Below are 19,107 nucleotides of genomic sequence, written 5' to 3'. Positions count from 1 at the left end.
GCCTTTCCTTCTTTAAGGTCAAGGTGAGGCGACATTTACATACACTAAGATTGACAGTCAATAAAAAAAAAAATCACTACACTCAGATAGCCGGTTGTATTGTCTTCTGCTAACATTCAATTATGGTGATGAATTTCTTCTACTATAGTTATCAAGGCACTATTAAAGAACACAGAAGAAAGGACTCCTATATTATGCTGTTTTACTCAGAGCAGTTAGTGTTTAGATTCAAATAAAAAAACCCAAACGACCTCTATAATGTAATTTTAATAAGCTAGATTGCACAAAACGTCATCTATAAATTAATATGGAAGCCTGATAAAATACTATATGTCCAACTGATCCAACTGGAATGTTGCTAAAAATTATAAGGGTTATTTTCTAAAAACTAAAAATACTTGTGACTGATGATGATTATGAGTATAGATTCTAAACTTACGGAACGTCTGCTGAAGTGACATAATTTTCATAGCTATAACCTTTAGGCAAGTGAGACATTGATTATTAAAAAAAGAAAAAGCATTAGATTTCTTTTTCCTTTCTCACATCTGACACAAGATTTCCGTCTTTGTGTGCTGGCATTTTTCGTATCTGCTGAAAATGGCTGTCTGAGGCAAGTCAGAACCAAGCAGCACTGGTCATGCTGCCAACGTTGCAAAGCCTGAACTTACTTTTTATTAGCAGATCACCTGCAGTATTCAGAGTTACATAATAAACCCCTGATTTTATCTTCATGTAATCCAAACGCTGCTGTCGGAGTTAGTATAAAACAATACAAAGTGGTAGAGACTAAAAGCAGGTTTATTGGGAAGTGGCATGAATTAGATGCACCAGTTTATTGCTCATAAATGCTGTAGGTTGAAACAGCAGCACAGCTGTCCAGGGTGTGCATATATTTTTTTCTTTGTTCCAAATTTTTGAGAAGGATTTCTTGGTTATCATTAGCTTGAAGACTTTCACCTTCTAACTATTCAACTTTTGAATACAGCTTAACTGCAGCATTTTTGTTTTCACCATGTAGAGCAGCCTAGATTTAATAAAATATTTTCCCATTGCTTTCACACTTAAGTGGAAGGTATGCCTACTATCCAGCTTACGAGAGTCTAGTAGTGCTGTCTCTATGTAAATTTATGTGCCATTTGCACTAGAGAATTGCTTAAAAAATGAATGATATTTCTACAGTTTACTGTTTTTCACTTTAAGTATGTTTTCTGACAATATGTCTCCTATTAATCATTTAAGCAAAAGTAGGACGTTAAAGGAGCCATTCAGAGGCAAGAACCCATGGTTCATTTAGTGCTGTCTGAAAAAATTCTTTATTGATTGACATCCTCTGTGGTTATGTGATGTAATATTTATAATATGTCACGTAGCCATACATCAAAACAAATGTGTCTGTTGTTTCATTTCAATGCAAAAATGTTGATTTCAGGGAGGTCAAGGTAGTTTTAGGTCACATCATGGGAAACTACCATGTCAAAGTGTGAAGTGATTGTATTTATGCATCTGCTGGAAACTGCAGCATTGCTTCTATTTCCTTTTTCCTCAATTTTTCAAAAACCTGGATATTTTTTTCCATATAAACTAGGTTAATTAAAGCTCTTTTAAGAAATAAGAACGGACATCTAATTGGTTGAATGATTTATGGTTCTGCAGCTATAATGAAAGCTTCCTGATCCTTTTCTGTAATTATTTGTTACATTATATGAAATGTGTTTGCCAGACAACATTAGACTCAAAAACTAAAAGCAAGCAAGCATCCATCCATCTGTCTATCTGTTTATCTTTAGGGGAATATATTCACCTACATGGTGGAACTAATTAAAAGTACTCTGCTAATTTTACTCTGAATAGCTAATTTAGTGTTTTGAATACATGTTCTGGAGCATCTTGGACACAACTTTTTTCTTGCCCCAAACGTACAGGTTTATCTTGCAGATTTAATAGCAGCAAGGTCTCCTGAGTGAGAAGGTATTTGTATTTTATTGAATGTGTTGCTTCAAATCTCAAAAGCAAACATTTGAAATGGCCATTTTGAGCTGTTTTTTATTTTTTTTGAGGGTAATTTGTCACACAGAAAGCATCAAAAGACTGCATTTCAGTGAACCTGAATTATGTAAATGTTTTGCTTTATCTTTAACTAGTTTTATTTTGTTCTGAATAGGAACTTCTTTTTGTAAATTTTTGTGGTGACCATTGAAACCACAGCTTCATTTTTCATTGAGCTTTAATTTCATTCCTACTGAGTTCAATTAGAGTTCAGGCTATTTAATTCCTCAACCAGAAAAAGAAAGGTGCTAGAAATGAAAGATTTACTTAATCTTCTCATTCCAACAAACTGAAAAGATCTGTAAAACCCCCAAAATCTCAACCTTAAAAAAATGTGGACAATCAAATTTTTTAAATCTCAAGGTCCAGTGCTTTACTGTGATATTAGTAACAGAGATAAAAAGAAATATTACATCTTTTAAAAATAATTAGGTTTTATCATAAATACTTGCTCAATGTATAAAACTATGCTTTTTGTCAAGAAGTTACAATCTGTTTCATCAGGTAATCCAGTGGTATACCATTTCCATCAATTTCAATGCTAAAACTTTTCCCTAGTTTTTCATTAAAAATAGGTTTTGTACAAAAACATTATTGTGACTTTTTCTCAAAGTAGTTATTTTTTTTTTCAAGAAACATAGTAACATTTAAATAGGATTTATTTTTCAAGAAAAAGAAAAACTGTTATTCCTCCTTACCTTTCAAATGTGTAGGAGAACAAATTGATGAAAACATTTCTATGTTTGTTATTGGAATTTTTGCTTGGACAGGAAAAGAAAATGGAAAGTTCCTTTCTGCAGTATTTTTATAAGCAAACTTGTTTGGTTCATCTTAAAAACTCATGCTTTTTTCCATCATTGTAAAATGGCTTTAGTTTCGTTCTGTTTTTAAAAAAAAAAAAGTGCTGTAAGTTCTTACTTTTTATCTTATTTTTTAAGCTTTCCATATTTGGGAGGTGATATTTTGTAAAGGGATATCTTAGGGGATGAGGGCAAGAGAAGGCAGGATATCTAAAATATAATGGTGATAGGAAAGTTTTAAAAGCTTTTGGCTCAAGCAGGAAGCAAGAAACACAGAAAAATAGCTTGCAAAACAGTGTGTCCTCTAAAATAACCTATTCTACAATCTCTACTTTGAAGATTGCATGAAAGCAAAGGTCATGACCCGGAGATCAAAGTAACAGAAGTCAACACAGTAATTGCTGGTTGCTTTTCTTGTGCCCGCACTTGGTCAGTCCTGTGGGTGTATTGTTTGCAGTGAAAACTTCAAACGTGGTGTTACTGAACTGTGAAAAATCATCTGGGTCAGAATGTATTACAAAGCATTTGTGAGTGCTGCAGGTGACCTCACCTGTTTTCATTAAAGTGATGTGATTGTGAAGGATGTGTGCCATGTGTGAAGTTTTCAGTGCTTGTTCATTCTTCTTTGCTCCTTATTGACATTTCCTGGAATGATGCATTCATTAAGTGCTGTTGACATGGAAACAAGGACAAGTGGAAACAAATGCCTGAGTTTATTTTAAATTAGCTTAAAAGTACATATACTAGATATGCTATCTTTGGCAGGGGGAACAAATGATGATAACCTTATGAAGTCCTCTTAAGATATAACAGCAAGAAAGGAAGTGCATGCATTTTGTATGGATTAGCTTTTCAAGCTAAATCAGCTGTTCCCATCCCACATATTTGATTCTGTGAAATGCTGGGTCCTTTTATAGCATTTTCAGTTTCCTTGCAGTTTAGTTTTGTTTTATTGTGGTTTTCTTTTGGTTTAGTGTTTTTTTTTTTTTAAATGAGACAGAAACTACTAATCTATTTTAAATAGTCTTGTTATTGAATTTGTATGGTAATATAAATACATATTCTAGAAGCAGTAGGAGACTAGAAGTCCTCAGTAATGAAAATAATGCTCTAATAGACTTGGTCAATATCAGTGAATTTACTGTTGAGGGTCTCTTTTAGCAGGAGGGATTGAAGTCAGTGGTACTTCTGTAAATCTTTTTTATGTACTTAATGAGATGATCAAGGTATTCCCTTACATTTGTATAATCTATGAATCTGTGCTACTTCACTGTTTGCATGAGGCCTTGTCATTTGTACAGTACCTGGAAAAGAAAAACCTGTATTTGACAGACATCAAATAGCCACATGACTTCCATCTGAGATTAGCTACTGTAAGGATTTATGAGCAAGGGCTATTATAATGGATTTTTTCAGCCAAATAAATTGAAGTCCATAATACCCCAATTTGTCCATACTAACACAGTAAGTCAAGACATAACTATAATTATTTTTACATGTATAGAGAGATATATTTCTGATTCATAGAGTTGTTTGCTACACTGAAGTAAGGCAGAGGATATTAAAGTATTAGGAGGCGGTCTGGATTTCTGAATGACTTGAGAGCCCCTCAGAATTACATAGTCATCACCAAGCAGTGCCAAGGTTGCACAGAGGCTATGTGATCCTCTAACATACCTCATGCTAACATTGTGCCCTCTGTTCTGGAAGATGTTGGTTTAAGTTTATGACCTCGCTTCCTTAACTCTATTGAGGAAGTTTTGTTGCAGATGGAAATTTTGCAGCCAGCTATATGCTGTTTGGTGGGGTAACGGTGAGGGTAGGGTGTTAAAATTTTTGGTGGTGCAGAAGAAACAATTACAGGAGATAATCTAGTTCAGTGTCATAAATGTGTTTGCTCAATCCTTCTGATTTTTGTTTTCATCTCTCCCCATTTGAATAGTGACGTAACTTTGCCAGCTTCAGGTTATTTATTATTTCTAGTTTACAATAATGTAACTGAGAGCTTAATCAGCCCTTCAAAATTTGAAATAAGTATATTATTTTTATGTTCTATGATTGTCAGAGAAAGGAAATAAAATAGCACAGAAACTAGAAAAATGAAAGTAAACACTTTCTGAAACAAAGAGCATGTTGCAGTTATGATACAGGTAAAGGTAGACATTTCTGCATTCTTCTGGGTGAATATTTCTCAATTTTTCAGTGCCAGATTAATTTTGTGTTTTAAATTTAAATATTGATGTATATACTACAGTTGTATATTCCAGTTTTTGTTAATAAAAGTACAAAATATGGGACTATATGGAATCTAGTTCTTGCCATAGTTTTACACTAAAGGTTCAGTGGAAGAGTTTATTTTCTCTGAAACTCTAACATATACAAATTTTCTATACTTTTCTTGTAGTAGAAGGAGGAAAAAAACCCCAGAACGTTCTTTCCCCAAGTAATTTATTGCCACTTTTAAGATTTTCTTATACTGTGGCTCACGGGTGATGCCATTATCTTTCAGTATCAGGAGGCTAACCATGTTCTACAGCTTGTCTGCGTTTCCAAGGGAGGTAATAAATGAATCAAGGCCCTTAGATGCTATGATATTATGTGATTTTTTGTTTGTTTTGTTGTGGTGTTTGCAGCTCTAGAATAAAAATTTCCTAGAACTGTTTGATAATAGTAAGGAGTAGTGTACTAAAACTCATTAAAACTGAAGGAATTTTTATGCCTGAACCTAAATAGCTACTGAAAAAATAATCAGTATGAAATTACACAGTAGCTATTTAACAAAAATAAGGAGTTATTTATACCTGTGTGTTTTGGATCAGGACTGACAAATTTTTCATACATTTGAAATAGATTTGTTCCTTTCTTCTACGTGATCCTTTAAGGAACACTTGCATATTCTCTTTGAACCCTTTTGCTTCATCTGTGAAACTCTCCTAAGATTGTGTGAACCATCACTGATTTTTGGGCGGTGAGGGAATAACCCAAGGACTACGTTTTAAGTAATGACTGCTACACAGTAGAGAACTAGAAACATGCACAGAATATACCTGCAGGCTAAGTGATAGGTCTTAATTTCTGTGTTTGTAAGGTAGAGTTAAGATGACAAGTCTGTGATTTGTTAAAAGCTATAGAGTGAGTCGGTATCAGAGACAGTATTTCGTTATATAAAAACTATAGTCATGTATTGTTTAATAAATAGCAGCAGCTGATCTCAAAGCTGACTTTGTTCTGTCCCTTTCTGAACTCCAACATGTTTCTTCAAAGGAAGTCTTTGCCCCACTGACATTTTGCCAATGTCAATAGCAGCTGAATCCCAAACTCACTGCATTCCTTTGCAAATGCCCCCTCAAGCCTGTCCCTCTTTTACAATATCTTGACAGGTCTGTGTAAAAACTCTTAAAATAATACTAATCATGTGCAACACTTACAAAATTGGTAAATGAATTGTTAATCTTTATTGTCATTTTCACTTAACTGAGACTGAAATAACATGAAATGTGATATTCTCTGGTCTTTTTTCCATTTTTGAGTGTTCGTGTTTGTGTGTGGTATATATCTGTTATTAGCTTATTTTCATGGGACTCTTGGCACTGGGAGTCAAGGCAGGGGGGGAGATGATTCTGGACAAAAGAAGATGTAACTTTACTTACATAGTTCATTTCCTTAATCCATCATGAATTATAAGATGAGTTTACAGGCAGTGATAAATGGATCTCTAAGCACCTTCCTGGTGTCTCTGGTTTTTTTTTTTCCCCTCTCTCTGGAGCTCACCTTTATCCTCATCACTGAAGATAATAACCTTTTTTCACACTACTGCGGAGATGTTAAAACCCAGTAACAACAGTCTCAGAGCACATGGAGCAGTGCTAAGTTTCAAAATTATAAAAAAAAAAAAGGAGGGGGCAGGGTCTCCCAACATCTAACCATAAATAAACCTTTCTAAACTTCTAATGTAAAATTTAGATGGATCTTTCTTCATTAAACAGTGTTCTATTAACTACTGATTTTACAAGTCTAAACCAGGTGCAATGTGTCATGCAATTTATGGATCCTAGTACCTGCCATAAAGTATTTTATGATGGCTGCATTCTGTGTTATTAGTAGCTGTCTTTTTCTGCAGCCATTGGTGTTTGATAATAGTCTTAAAACACCCAAAATTACTTACCTGCAAGCAACATTCCAGATAGTCCCTGTTGACAGTTTGAATAAGTTTAGTGCCCTTTTGTTGTACTTTACCTTCAAAACAAACTGATTGAACCATCAATAGCTCCTGAAAGCTGACAGAGGCATGTCATCTGGTCTAACCCTCTGATAGCAGGTTATCTGTGGGAGTTAACCTCCCTGCATTGTTAACTGAAATGTTTTATGTACTATGCAACTTTAGGATACTGCTGTGATAACCTTAGTAACTAAGTCATACATCACAGTAAAGAGATTTTGTGCAACAAATAACCCTGGATTAAATTTACAAGGGTTGAATTGATATTGTAAAGTGTTCATTCCAGGGCTTTGGTAATCCTTTCCTGTATTTTTTATGGCAAACTTGTGTTACATTTAGATTGAAGCTGCATCTTCATATTTCTAGTTAAAATATATCCAGGAAGCCTGATGCTTTTCTTCAGCCATTTAATTAAAAAGTGTCATATTATTTTCATATAATATAGATTATTTTATCTCACATTTAGTAAAAGAAATATGAATAAATGGGATTGTATTTTGAATCACCTTTTAAAAGAATTAATCACTCATATACCTTTGTTCTACTGGTGGGATAGCCTTTATGGTTCTTACTTTTTAATATTTGCTCTCCTTAAGGAGTGTAAGTTTAAACAAAAAAATCAACCCCAAACCTGTGACTTGTGGTGGAGTTTGCTGTTCAGTTTATGTAGGTAGGGTTTCGTGGTTCTGTTTTTGGAGCTGGCAAGTACTGGTGCTATTTCTGTTTTTTGAAGTGCAGTCGGGATGGCTTAAAAATACAAAAATACATTTGTATCAAGGAATGCTATTATAATTTTAAGTACTTTTGAAATGATTGAGAGACTGACATTAGGGCTGTGATCCAAAGTCAGCATAGATGACAGTGCTGTCTTAGTCTGTTGTCATTTTTGTTGCAGCCTGCTTTTCAATGGCATATTTCATTCCATCATTAAACATTTGCTGATTTTCTAATACTGATGTTTTCTTCACCTGAATATTCATCTTTTCTCACCCTACACTAAAGTGGGTGTCTTTACTCATTTTTAGCTTCACTCTTCTTCACTCTTGACGTATTGTTTCCTTCTGTACATGTCTTCATTTGAAAGAATCTGTTGTCATCAGAGCTTTTCTGCCAGTAATGCAAGATGGATAGCTTCTCCTCCACTGAAAGATAAGGGCCAGTAAAATGCCAGGGAGGACTGGAAGGGCAGCCAGGAAAGCTGGGAGGAGTCCGAGAATGTGTCAGTCTCTTAGATCTGTAACTGTTGTTTAATAAATAGTCTTAGGACATGTTCTGTTTTGTAAAGTGACTCTCTCTTTTTCTTCTTCTGATATCATTGAAAGTCATAGATTGAGGATTCACATTTAAATTTTCTGAGCGTTTCAGTACTGAGCATTTTCAGTTCACTTGTTAACAATTTACGAGGCTGTTGCCTCAGAGGAAAGGTGTACTTGACAGAAAGGTTTCTTTGCAGCACTAAATTTTCCTTGGTTGTAGAAGGGGAGCCTTACAGTCTTTTTCACATGTTTATCTGGTCTTGAGAACAGTATTGTAAGATAACTTTTACCTTTTAAAACACATTTTTTGTGTGGTGTTCTTTTTCAAAATGTTACATTAGGCAGAGTTTTCTACTACTTCAATTTCTTCTTCCCAGTGCCGGTGGGCTTGGTATGATTAGGAGTCTCTCTGACTGAAGTTTTATGCAAAGCAGCTAGGAATGGGGAACATGATCAATCACCTTTCTACCCCCTGCCAGGAAAAGTCTGGCACTTTCCTCGCTTTGCAATGTCTGCTTCACGTTTGGTTGACTAAATGTAAATAATGTGTACTTGAGGTGGTTAGATATTTTGATTTGCCATGGTTGTGTGCTTTTGTTTCTGATCTGCCATGTTCTCTTCCCCTTCAAGCAAGGATCCAATGGTATTTTTTGAGGCTAAAAAGCTACTGTATGTTGAGTAAAAAGGATAAATAGAATATAGTGCTGCTGGATCCTAACAAGAACTTTGAATTCTTAAAATATTTTTCATAAAAATAGTCTCTCCCTGTGTGCCTCTGCATTTAATCCTGAGCTGAGATCCATATGCCATAAGGCCACCTTGTCTCTCTGGCAGGACCAAATTGGAATTCTCCTTCCAAATGATGCCTGTGTCAAAATGTAGTGCTGGAAAGCAGAAACCAGGAATATCTCTCTATGCTTTCTCTTGACAAATTCTTTTTTTTTTTTTTTAATGTTAAGAGTTTTGAACACTGACATACAGTCCTTTTAAGACAAAGGATGGTGTTTTAGGATGTATGGTAGAAGACAAATTACGCTCCTCCCTGATTTGCTGTTCATGTGTCTCTAATGTTGCTGATCATTGGGGTTTTTTTAGGAAAATATAACAAAAATCTAAAGAAGTGTTGGCAAATGAATGTTTTCTGAGAATTCTTTCAGAGAAGATAGCTGGCAGTTTTCCATGTCTCAGATTGGTTTTCTCCTGCAACACAGGATGGAATCTTTAGAATCACTCAAAAGTCCTTTTTCCAAACTGGCAATTCAAAACAATTTCCAATTTATTCTGTTTCTGGGTATATCTTATACCTCACTAATACCTATAGAGAACATACATGCCCATGGTGATAATTTTATTATCTCTTTGGTCTATCCAGTATTGAATGGATCAACAAGCTTCATTTGAGAGTAAAGTATAATAACTTTTTACATAAGCTACATTGTATGAAAAAGGTGAACAGAGAGAGGAAACAAAGGCTGTTGCTGTTCATTGCTGTTAGTAATTTAGTCTGTATGTCTTTGCTTACTACTGGATTTTAACTGTGCATTTTGCTATCTGTCAGATATTTTGTCCTGCACAAATTGACAAACCTGAAATTTCTCGATACTCGGAAAGTAACCAGGAGGGAGAGAGAGGAAGCCTTGGTAAGAGGTGCCTTCATGAAAGTGGTGAAGCCAAAGGATGCTAAGGTAGGCGAGTAAATGGAAAAAGAAACAGCAATGTGATTCATTAACACTGTTTTAAAACAACTCCAAAAGCTTGGCTGCATTTTTCGCTAAAGTAACAGACAAAACCTTTCAAATGAAAGGACTGGTAAATGTGGTCAGGTGAGAGACAAAAGCCTTAGTAATTTTCCTGTAGTTTAATATCAAACTTTACTGTTACATCTGGTTAATGGACTGTGGTTATGTTATCAAATGTCTGGTTTCCAACCTCTGTTTCATATAACAAAGTAACTAATATGTGTCACTGAGCTTAAAAGAGTATTTTTGCCCTGTCTAAAGATATGTAAGAACTGTGTGATATCCTTTTGTGAAAGAATGCAATTTTTCTGACAAGTTGTCCTCTGCCTTGTATGTTAAACGCAGATGTCTATCGCAGAGCTCACATCTATGGTGTTTATTGGCTTTTAGTGGACCAGCTGATTCTGGTTTTGTATGATGTTACTTAACGTGGTGTCCTGCTAATAAGCATCGACATCAGAGAGACAGTTTCAGTAACCTGAGCTTTTGATATCATTTGCATCAACTCTGGGCATACTGCATACTGCTGATGCAAACAGAATGTGAATGTGAATTCTCCACTTTACCTTCTTTTTCCATTGTTGATCAATACCTGATAACAGCAATCTGAGCTTCAGAGTGTTTTAGTGCTGCAGATCTTTCTTAAAACTCCACCCAAGTTTTCAGTCTGCTTGCTTTCTGTTTCCTGTTTTGTTTTTTAAAATATACCATCAATAATTTATTGCAGATTTCCAATAATGCTGAATAATAATGTAGCAGTTATGGAAATGCAGTGTTTGGTAGCATTAACAGTGTTGCTAGATAAATGCATTATCACAAGTACAGTTGCAGTGCATAACAAATTAATTCAGACTGATTCATTTATAACTACTAAAATGTTAAGAGTTCTGATACAAGAATAGCTTTGATGTATTGTTTACCACTACCTTTAGTTATTTCAGCTTGATATATGTAATAAATGAAATAATTTATTTCTAAGCTGTTGTGGATATCTTATTGACAGCAAACCATCTTTGCTGAATCTGGCCAAATGCAACAGCTGAAATGTGTTAGATGTAGCATACGTATGTTGTTGTCTTTTATAATTCTTCTTATCTAATCAGATTTTGGATCTGGTGAAGTGTTTTCTTAATTTTATTAGCAATTAGATTTTTCATTTAAGAGTCTGCTCTTTGAATTTTAACCAACTTAATAGTGTAAGAGAAGAAAAAAGTGTCTGTTTCTTAAATTTGAAGTTCCTTTTCTGCACGAAACCTCTTTTCAAGTCAATAGCTAAGGGTAAATTACTTCACAAATGTAGGGATAACATCTTTATCTTTTATATCTGCAATTGAACCTTTTGTATAGTTTTGAATTATTTACCCACTAAGTCTTACGATAAAACATACATTTATTTCAGCAAATTTGCAGAATGCTCAAATTTACTCTTGTTATTGCCATGCTAAAGTTTTTTTTTCTTCTTTATAAATGATTTGGTACAAATTGCTGATGTTAAAATCATTGTAAACGCTTTTCATGGCATGAATTAATGCTTCTTAAGGTGCTACAAAATTGCCCTCATCATACAATATTATATACATATTACAGAAGTGGCTAATTTAAAATAAATATTAAATTGGCTGCAGAACAGATATTATAAACCTCTTAAAATTGTTTTGGACTTGTGCTTCTCTCCTAGCATATTCATGCTTATAGTATGCATGCATGCAGACTTTTTATGTCTGAGAGCACTTGTAGATTCCTCTCTGCATATGTTTTCAGATGCAGATATGTATGTATATAGCTATTTATAGTATACTCAAAGACTATATTAAGCAGCATTCCTCTATATATCACAAAGATGATGTGCACAATAGCTGTACTTTCAATATATATATTATGTATATATTCAATACATAATGTTTTTTTTATTCTTCTGCCTTCATGTTTCCTGAATCTTGTGCTCTGTTGGTTCATCAGTTCCCTTCCCATATAGTTGTTGAGATTTTTGACTAGCTTCAGCCAAATTTAACAGACAGCTAGAGGTAATGTATTCTAAGCTTTCTGAAACTAGTTAGAGGAGAGTACACCTTGATCCAAACTAAGAGGAAGACTGCAGCACATCCAGTACTGGTCATCAGAAAAACTCACTAAGAAGTTGACCTAGGGATATAAGACCCTGCTGATAGTGAACTTCCCAGGAATGGTTTTTTCCTTCCCCTTAAGGTAGTAGACACTGTGTCAGCCTATGCTTTCCAGGAATGGAGTTGGAGTTATTAGTATTTATGTTGGTGGATGCCACATGGAAACGTTGCTCTGCCAGATGTAGTAACAACAGAGAGCCTATTAGACTTGATTTTTCAGAAAAACACCCAAAAAATCCTATGTTAGGTTGGTTTTTCCCCATTATGATAAGCAGGAGATGGTATGGCTTATTCAGCATAAAAAGCAGACCGATGATCTAAAGAGGCTGTGATGTGGGGAGTTGTTTTCATTTTAGTCTTGACATGAAATACTTGGGAGAGCAGAATACCCCACCAAGAAAAAATATAAAAAATGAGAATAAAAGCAAGAAATTTCCATCTGACTAGCTTATGTTTACTCAAATACAAACGTATCTAGCAATCACCAGTCATCACTAAGTCATAAATATTTTATTTTGTATACATTTTTTTACTTTCATTTTTCCCTATTTTTTCATTTTTTTTTAACAGAACACTGCACTTTCTTGTGCTTTGCTTCATTTCATCCTTTGTTTAAAATGCATGTTTGTGATATGACTGCCTTATGGAAAAAGATGCAGTAATTTATTAGAACACAGTTTAATGTTACAAATGCAGTGTTCCATCTTGCTATGTAAGTGAGCTAAACTTGATTATTCTGTGATGTTTGTTTTCTTTTGTCAAAATATTGAGCATTGTATCATTCCTGACTTTAATAAAGATTGGGTAGGCCTGGCTGGATAAGAGGCATTGAGCCAGATGAGGAAGCCTTGTTTAATGACCAGACCATGACCTCATTTCACTGGCATAAGTGTAGATCAAAGTGGAAGATGCCTGTCCAGTGTGAAGTGTGTTTCTGGGCATGATAGCACTTTGCATCAGAAAGACAGCTCAAGAATACAGCAGTCAAAATAGTTTAATTATGTCCCAGCTTTGTAATTATTCATGCCTGCTTCTACAAAGAGTACAGTTGTCATTTCTTGACATAATTATTTAAAACTGTACCCTTCTTTGGTTTATAGGTATATGAATTGTCCTTCCAACTGTTTCGTCTTTAAAACAGAGATGCAAAACAGAATGTGATTTGAGAATACATTTTAAGACTCCATGTTTTTAGGTTGCATATGGTATAAATAAACAAAATGAAATTATGATGTATCAAAGCACATCATAATTTCATATTTTAAAGTCTATATTCCTGATCATTTAATCTAGATGATAAAATGTGGATATATCCATTATATCTGAAGTGTGTTGCTATGAATAGATACATACTGTCATAGGTCTCTTTAAATATAAATTTAATTGCTTAATACTGGGTCAATGCACTTGCTTTTATAAAATACGTATATTTCCCAGTATTTTGCAGCCTCTCTGCCCAACAATTATTTTTTAGCCTACTGCATTTTTAAAGTTAACATTTTTATCAGTTTTATTTATAGTGGCAAAAGCAAGCAGGGTGCGTTTGGTCACATGTAACAGTCTTGCATCTTATATGACCAAATCATCAGTGGGTATCCATGAGTATACTTCCAAGTAACTGAATTAATATTATGTGGAATTATTCTGCTTTCTTGCAACTTTACCAAGAGCATCTTGTCCACTGGGTATAAAGGAAATCTGGTGCAACAAAAGTGTCAGTATAAATGTTTTGAATTTTTTCCCCCCTCAGATGCATTGTTTTCATCACAAGTTTTATAATTATAAAACCTGACATAGCATTTTGTTCTCTAAGGAACTAAGATGGAGACACTTAAGCAGAAAGGCGAGTGTAATATCTGCATTTCATGTAAGGAGTGTATGTGATTCTTGCTCACACTGTTACTTGGAGGGTAGAGGGAGATTATTTTATTGTGATAGGAAGAGTAAATATTTAGGCAGTACAGCTTAAGAGATAAGGTGAGCTAAAATCTACAGTGTTGGTTTCGGATCATTGTCAGTATTCTTGTGTTTAAGGTCATAGGAAAAGCTCATTAAAGTGAACAATGCTGATATATGCTTTTTCAAGTTCTCTTAAAATCAGATGAGGCATAAGGAGTGATTTTAGTAATTTTGTCCTTAACTATTTAACAAGAATTATATTTTTCTTAAATATATGTATCCTATCTGCTTCCAAGAATTTAGGCAAGGCATTTTTGCTAATGCATCTCATTGACTTTTTCCCCCCCCTTCCTAAGTTAGGAAAATGGGGCTGATTTTAAAAAGTAAATAAAAGGTGACAGATAAACCTTTGGAGAACATCAGCGTTGCTCACAATTTTTTTCCTTTTACCAGCACCATTGTGTAGAGATCTTGGCTTATGAACTTACAGCACTTGAAGTAGACATAGAGCAAAGGGCTTTTAAAGTGTAAAGAATCATTGAGTCAATGAACTGCTAGCTAGTAAGATACCTCTTTGAGAGACCTTCTACATAATAGGGTTTCTTATTGTCCAGATGTCGAAGTTTCACGTGTTGAAACAGAACAATGTCATGAATTTAAGACTCCAACCTAGACTGTGATACAATAAATAATACTGACTTCAATGACATTGTAGGAGTCATGCTACTGTTTGGCACACTGAAGTATCCATTTTGCTTTTTGGAAAGTTTAAGTATTTTAAGCCAGAGTTCATAACATGATTGGCTCATAATCCCCCAATGACTCATCAAAATTAGGAACAAAGAATAATTGGGAAAAAAGCGCCAGAATTTATATTCCTCTGTATGAACACTTTGACAGTTTAGAAGAAAACATTGCTCAGGAGGATCTGCCAGATACAAGAGTGGTACTTGCTAGAACTAAGCTGACACAGCTAAGTTCAGTCATTTAAAAATTTTCATTTAAAAAATCCCATTATCTCAAACAAATGCCATGATCCAAAACAAATGTAAGCAAACATACCTGTATAAAATTTAATTAAATAATTGTCTGTGAATAACATTTGCATGTTTTTTTCTAAACTGGTGGATTTTACTTATTTTCTGAAACTAGGGCATGACATCTTGAACTAAGACTTTCTTTGGCCTGCAGGGGAATAGGTGTGATGATTAATGTGGTAGAATAAGAAAAGCATTGTGAAATTCCAACATCAAGAAGTAATCAAGGTGTTAGAGAACTGAGAGATGACCTTAGGTTTTTCCTTCTGTTTTCTGATTCCTTATGGTATACTGATCCACATTTTCATTTTTTTAATTTAATTTGGAAGTTTAGATTCTTGTATGTCTGTATTATCTGATTAGTTGAAAAGAAGACCAGAAGAAACTTTTGGATATGATCCAGTCCTTGAAACATCAAACAGTATTTTCTACCTCTCTGTCCCTGAGAATATGTCGCCTTGATAGTCACATTGCAGTAATAGCTATTTGGTATGTGTATGTGTGCATGAGCTTACCACGAAGCCCAGTGAATCTAGAAATGGAATTTGAGCTGTGATATTCATAATTCAAGAATACTTTGTTCAGAAGACTTTAAAAAGGTCACTAAAGCTGTCCTCAATTTTTCTAGCAACAAAAAAATCAATTCCCAAAATATGGATATGTCTTGATTCAATGTTGAGAGATAAAAACTGCTATTACGTCTCATGGTGCTTGTAGGGTAAATTAGTGACATGAGATTTTAAGAAATGGGAAATTAATTATTGTAGCTGTGCAAGTGATAAGGGGCTTAAGGGCATGTCTGAGAAGTTATATACTAGACTAATAAGCAGAAAGCTGGTACTTCATCAAATTGCTAATGAAGTTCTATAGAAGACACCTGTGAGACACTGGAGAATGATATGTGGACCTATGAACATACAGTTACAGTATATAAGGATACAGGTCAACAAGCAGTGCTACTGTAGTCTGGATCTTGCCTTATATGTAGTCTTTGGATGAAATAATTCCATAATTAGCAATATTTGATAGCTTCTTTTACATTTCCTTTGATTATATATCAAATTAAATGTGCATGTGCAGGAGACCCATAGACTCCATTCTTTGGTTCAAGTTTTTGTGAAATAGATCCCACTGTTTTTGCATATGATCAATAGCAGACCAATGTTGCACTTGCTACATAGAATGTTGTCCTAGTGAAGAAACCTAACACTAAATTTGATCTGGCTGTGAATTTGTGCATCATGTGAGGAAGCTCTTGCTCATGGAAAAGGTGAAAGTAGTAACAGGATCTAGAGCAGTCTGCTAAGGCCAGTCAGTAAAGAGTTGCCTTCAAAGTGCCTGTGAGGGCAGCTGCATTAAAGCAAACTGAAAGGCAGGCTTGGGAAAAAGCAGCTAACAGAGGGAAGAGAAGGGTCAGTACCCAAAGAGTAAGCAAAGGCAGTTATGATAGTCAAGTTGAAGATGGGAATCTGAGCCTCAAAGAGCTTGGAAGGTAAGAAGCTTGCATGCAATATTTGAATCTGCAAGCTAAGACGTTTAAAAGGAGTTGATTTTTTTTTTTTTTTTTTGCTCTATTTTGTTTCTTCACATATGACAGGTCACATGATGAGAGAGAAAGAACCTCAGTCAGTAAATGAGAGAAAAGCAATGAGTTTAAACAGCGGGGCCTAAGCTGCAAACATGCAGCTGCTGAAATAGGAAAGGAGTGTATTCTCTCTGCTTAGCCTGCTCTAATTCCAGCTGTCAAGAAGGAAGAATAGTCACGTGTGGGTCATATATGTGTTAGGGTAGGGGGACAGACTGTTCTTCATTGTTTGTTCTTGTGGTGATAATTCTTGAAAAACTGATATATATTTAGTTCTTTGGGACAGTATTATGTGGACTATACATTTCAGTATCTAATTGCTATTGAAGATACAGAATGCAAAAGGTGATGTCTCTTTCCTAAAATGATTCTTTTTAAAAAAATAAAAAGTATATGGTTGTCATGAAGCCAGTGTCCTTTTAGCCATTAATGATCCCAATGCACTTTTCACATAGGAAGGGGTGTTACTCCTGGAGCCCTGGCCTGATTCCAATTCAGGTAATTACATTCTGCCTCCATGGATTTCTCTGCAGTCTCAATTTACTAAGGCATTCTTCTCCACCTTCTGCCCTAAACTGTTATGTAGTGTTGCAGTGTGCTAGTTAACCAGCTGCTACTTTGCACCTGAAAGGTGTCTGTCTTTCAGTAGTAGTGAGCAAATTGATCCCTTTGCAAGACTTATTTAATATTTGTAAAGCATTTGGAGGTTCTCTGATGAATGGCAATAGGCACTGTATACCATTAACACATCCATTAGCATGACAACTTGTTTATTACTGCTGTTGTGTTTTTTGTTTTTTTTTTTTTTTTTGCTATTTGTGTGTTCAGAACTATAGAGGAAACTTCAGTTATTAGATGCTACAAGCATATGGTCTGGCTTTTGTCTTGTAATCAGCCAATTCAGTCTACTTAACAAAATGCCATTTGGCAGAATGTAATACTGTGATATCAGACAGTAGGGCAAGAATAAGGATTGGTTTAAATTCCTGATGGATCAGTATGGCTAGAATTTTATCCTCTAATTTTGTGTGGTTTTCTTTTGGAAATGGAAACACTGCTGCAGTACAAGCAGAGCTTGCTTCATTCTTCTGTAGTTCCTCTTTTCAGAAGAACTAATGCAATGGATCTCATTATCAGATGACACCACTGTCAGGCATAGGAGTTGTTCATATGTTGCATTTTGTCAAAAAAAAAATTGTATTTAATATGTCATCGGTAAAACTCTGGGCCAGCTTATGTCTATTCTGTTGTTTTTTCCTGGACTTTGAGGCACTGTATGTCTCATGTACTTTAAATCACATTGATGAGTCATTCCCATTGAAACAGTAGTAGTCTTAAGTGTGATGGTTAGAAAATGTTAATTGCTAGCCAGGAAACAAAAGTCCAATTATAAAATATTCTTTTTTTTTCTGAAAGCTGCTTTGTCACAGCAATATTTCTGAGAGAGAAAATCAGTGGCAAATTACCACTACCAAAGAGTCTACATGTAATTTTGTACATGTGAAGCACCTGGTTCAAAAGTTGGAAAGAACTGTCATGGCTGAGTTTATACTTATTGCTTGTTTTGACTATGATTGGATATCATATAGTGTTCACAGCAAGCTCTGCAGTGCGTATATGCTAAGACCTGGCTTCACTGTTTCACTGACCCATCAAAAGGTCACCAGCTATTAGAGATAAATATGGTCACAAGGACCACTGTATATGAAGACAAAAATGATTTGTTGTGATCTTCTCAGTAGTGTATCTTGTAGTAAGGGACAACATGCTATCAGGAAGATCATGAGATACAGAGTTGTATTTTACATTAACTTAACCAAATTCATTGGCGTCCTCCCCGGCAGAGGTTATACTGCGTGGTTTTTAGAAAGGTGATTCTCACATACAAAGCAACATTGTGAACTTTTGAATAATTTTTTATATCATGCTCGCAAAATTATGACTTGTTCTTTCACACCAGCTTACATTGCCATGTAGTTTTAGGTTGCTCATAATTTGAAGAAGGAAAAAAAGCTAAAGGTTTATAGAGTTTTAGATAATAAGATTTGTTTAATTGAACATTCATGTTCAATTTCACATCCATGAAATGAATAACTGCAAGTCACCTTATAATCTATATATAACCTTATATACATTATTATAGCTGTTGTCATTGCATCTCTGTGTACTGTTGTGTTTTTCAGTAGTCTCTTCTCTTGTTGGTACATCCTAGGATCTAAATTACTTAAAGCTTCCCCCAGTGTTTACAGGGTAATTTTTTTGTATTTCATGGTACTTTTCTATTTCTCTGCTGTAAATTTCCTCCTGAATTCCTCTTGCCTTCTTCCACTCTCCTTGATTCTTAGGGAGCATGGAAGCAGAACAGAAAGTATTTATTTGTAGCGTTTTACCAGATCTTTG

At 34.8% G+C, this 19,107-nt stretch overlaps 1 protein-coding gene across 2 annotated transcripts in view; it reads left to right on the top strand.

Moving 5' to 3' along the window:
• The window catches only part of LRMDA (leucine rich melanocyte differentiation associated), a 700,798-nt gene that overhangs the window by 391,175 nt on the left and 290,516 nt on the right, over positions 1-19,107 (top strand). For both annotated transcript variants that reach the window (XM_068397342.1, XM_068397341.1), the window contains one exon: positions 9,883-10,009. In XM_068397342.1, the coding sequence (XP_068253443.1) occupies positions 9,883-10,009 (127 nt within the window). The remainder of the gene's footprint in view (positions 1-9,882; positions 10,010-19,107) is intronic.

This window comes from Nyctibius grandis, chromosome 4, assembly GCF_013368605.1.
Source record: "Nyctibius grandis isolate bNycGra1 chromosome 4, bNycGra1.pri, whole genome shotgun sequence".
Classification (NCBI taxonomy): Eukaryota; Metazoa; Chordata; class Aves; order Nyctibiiformes; family Nyctibiidae; genus Nyctibius; species Nyctibius grandis.
This window is presented reverse-complemented; position numbering and strand designations above follow the sequence as displayed.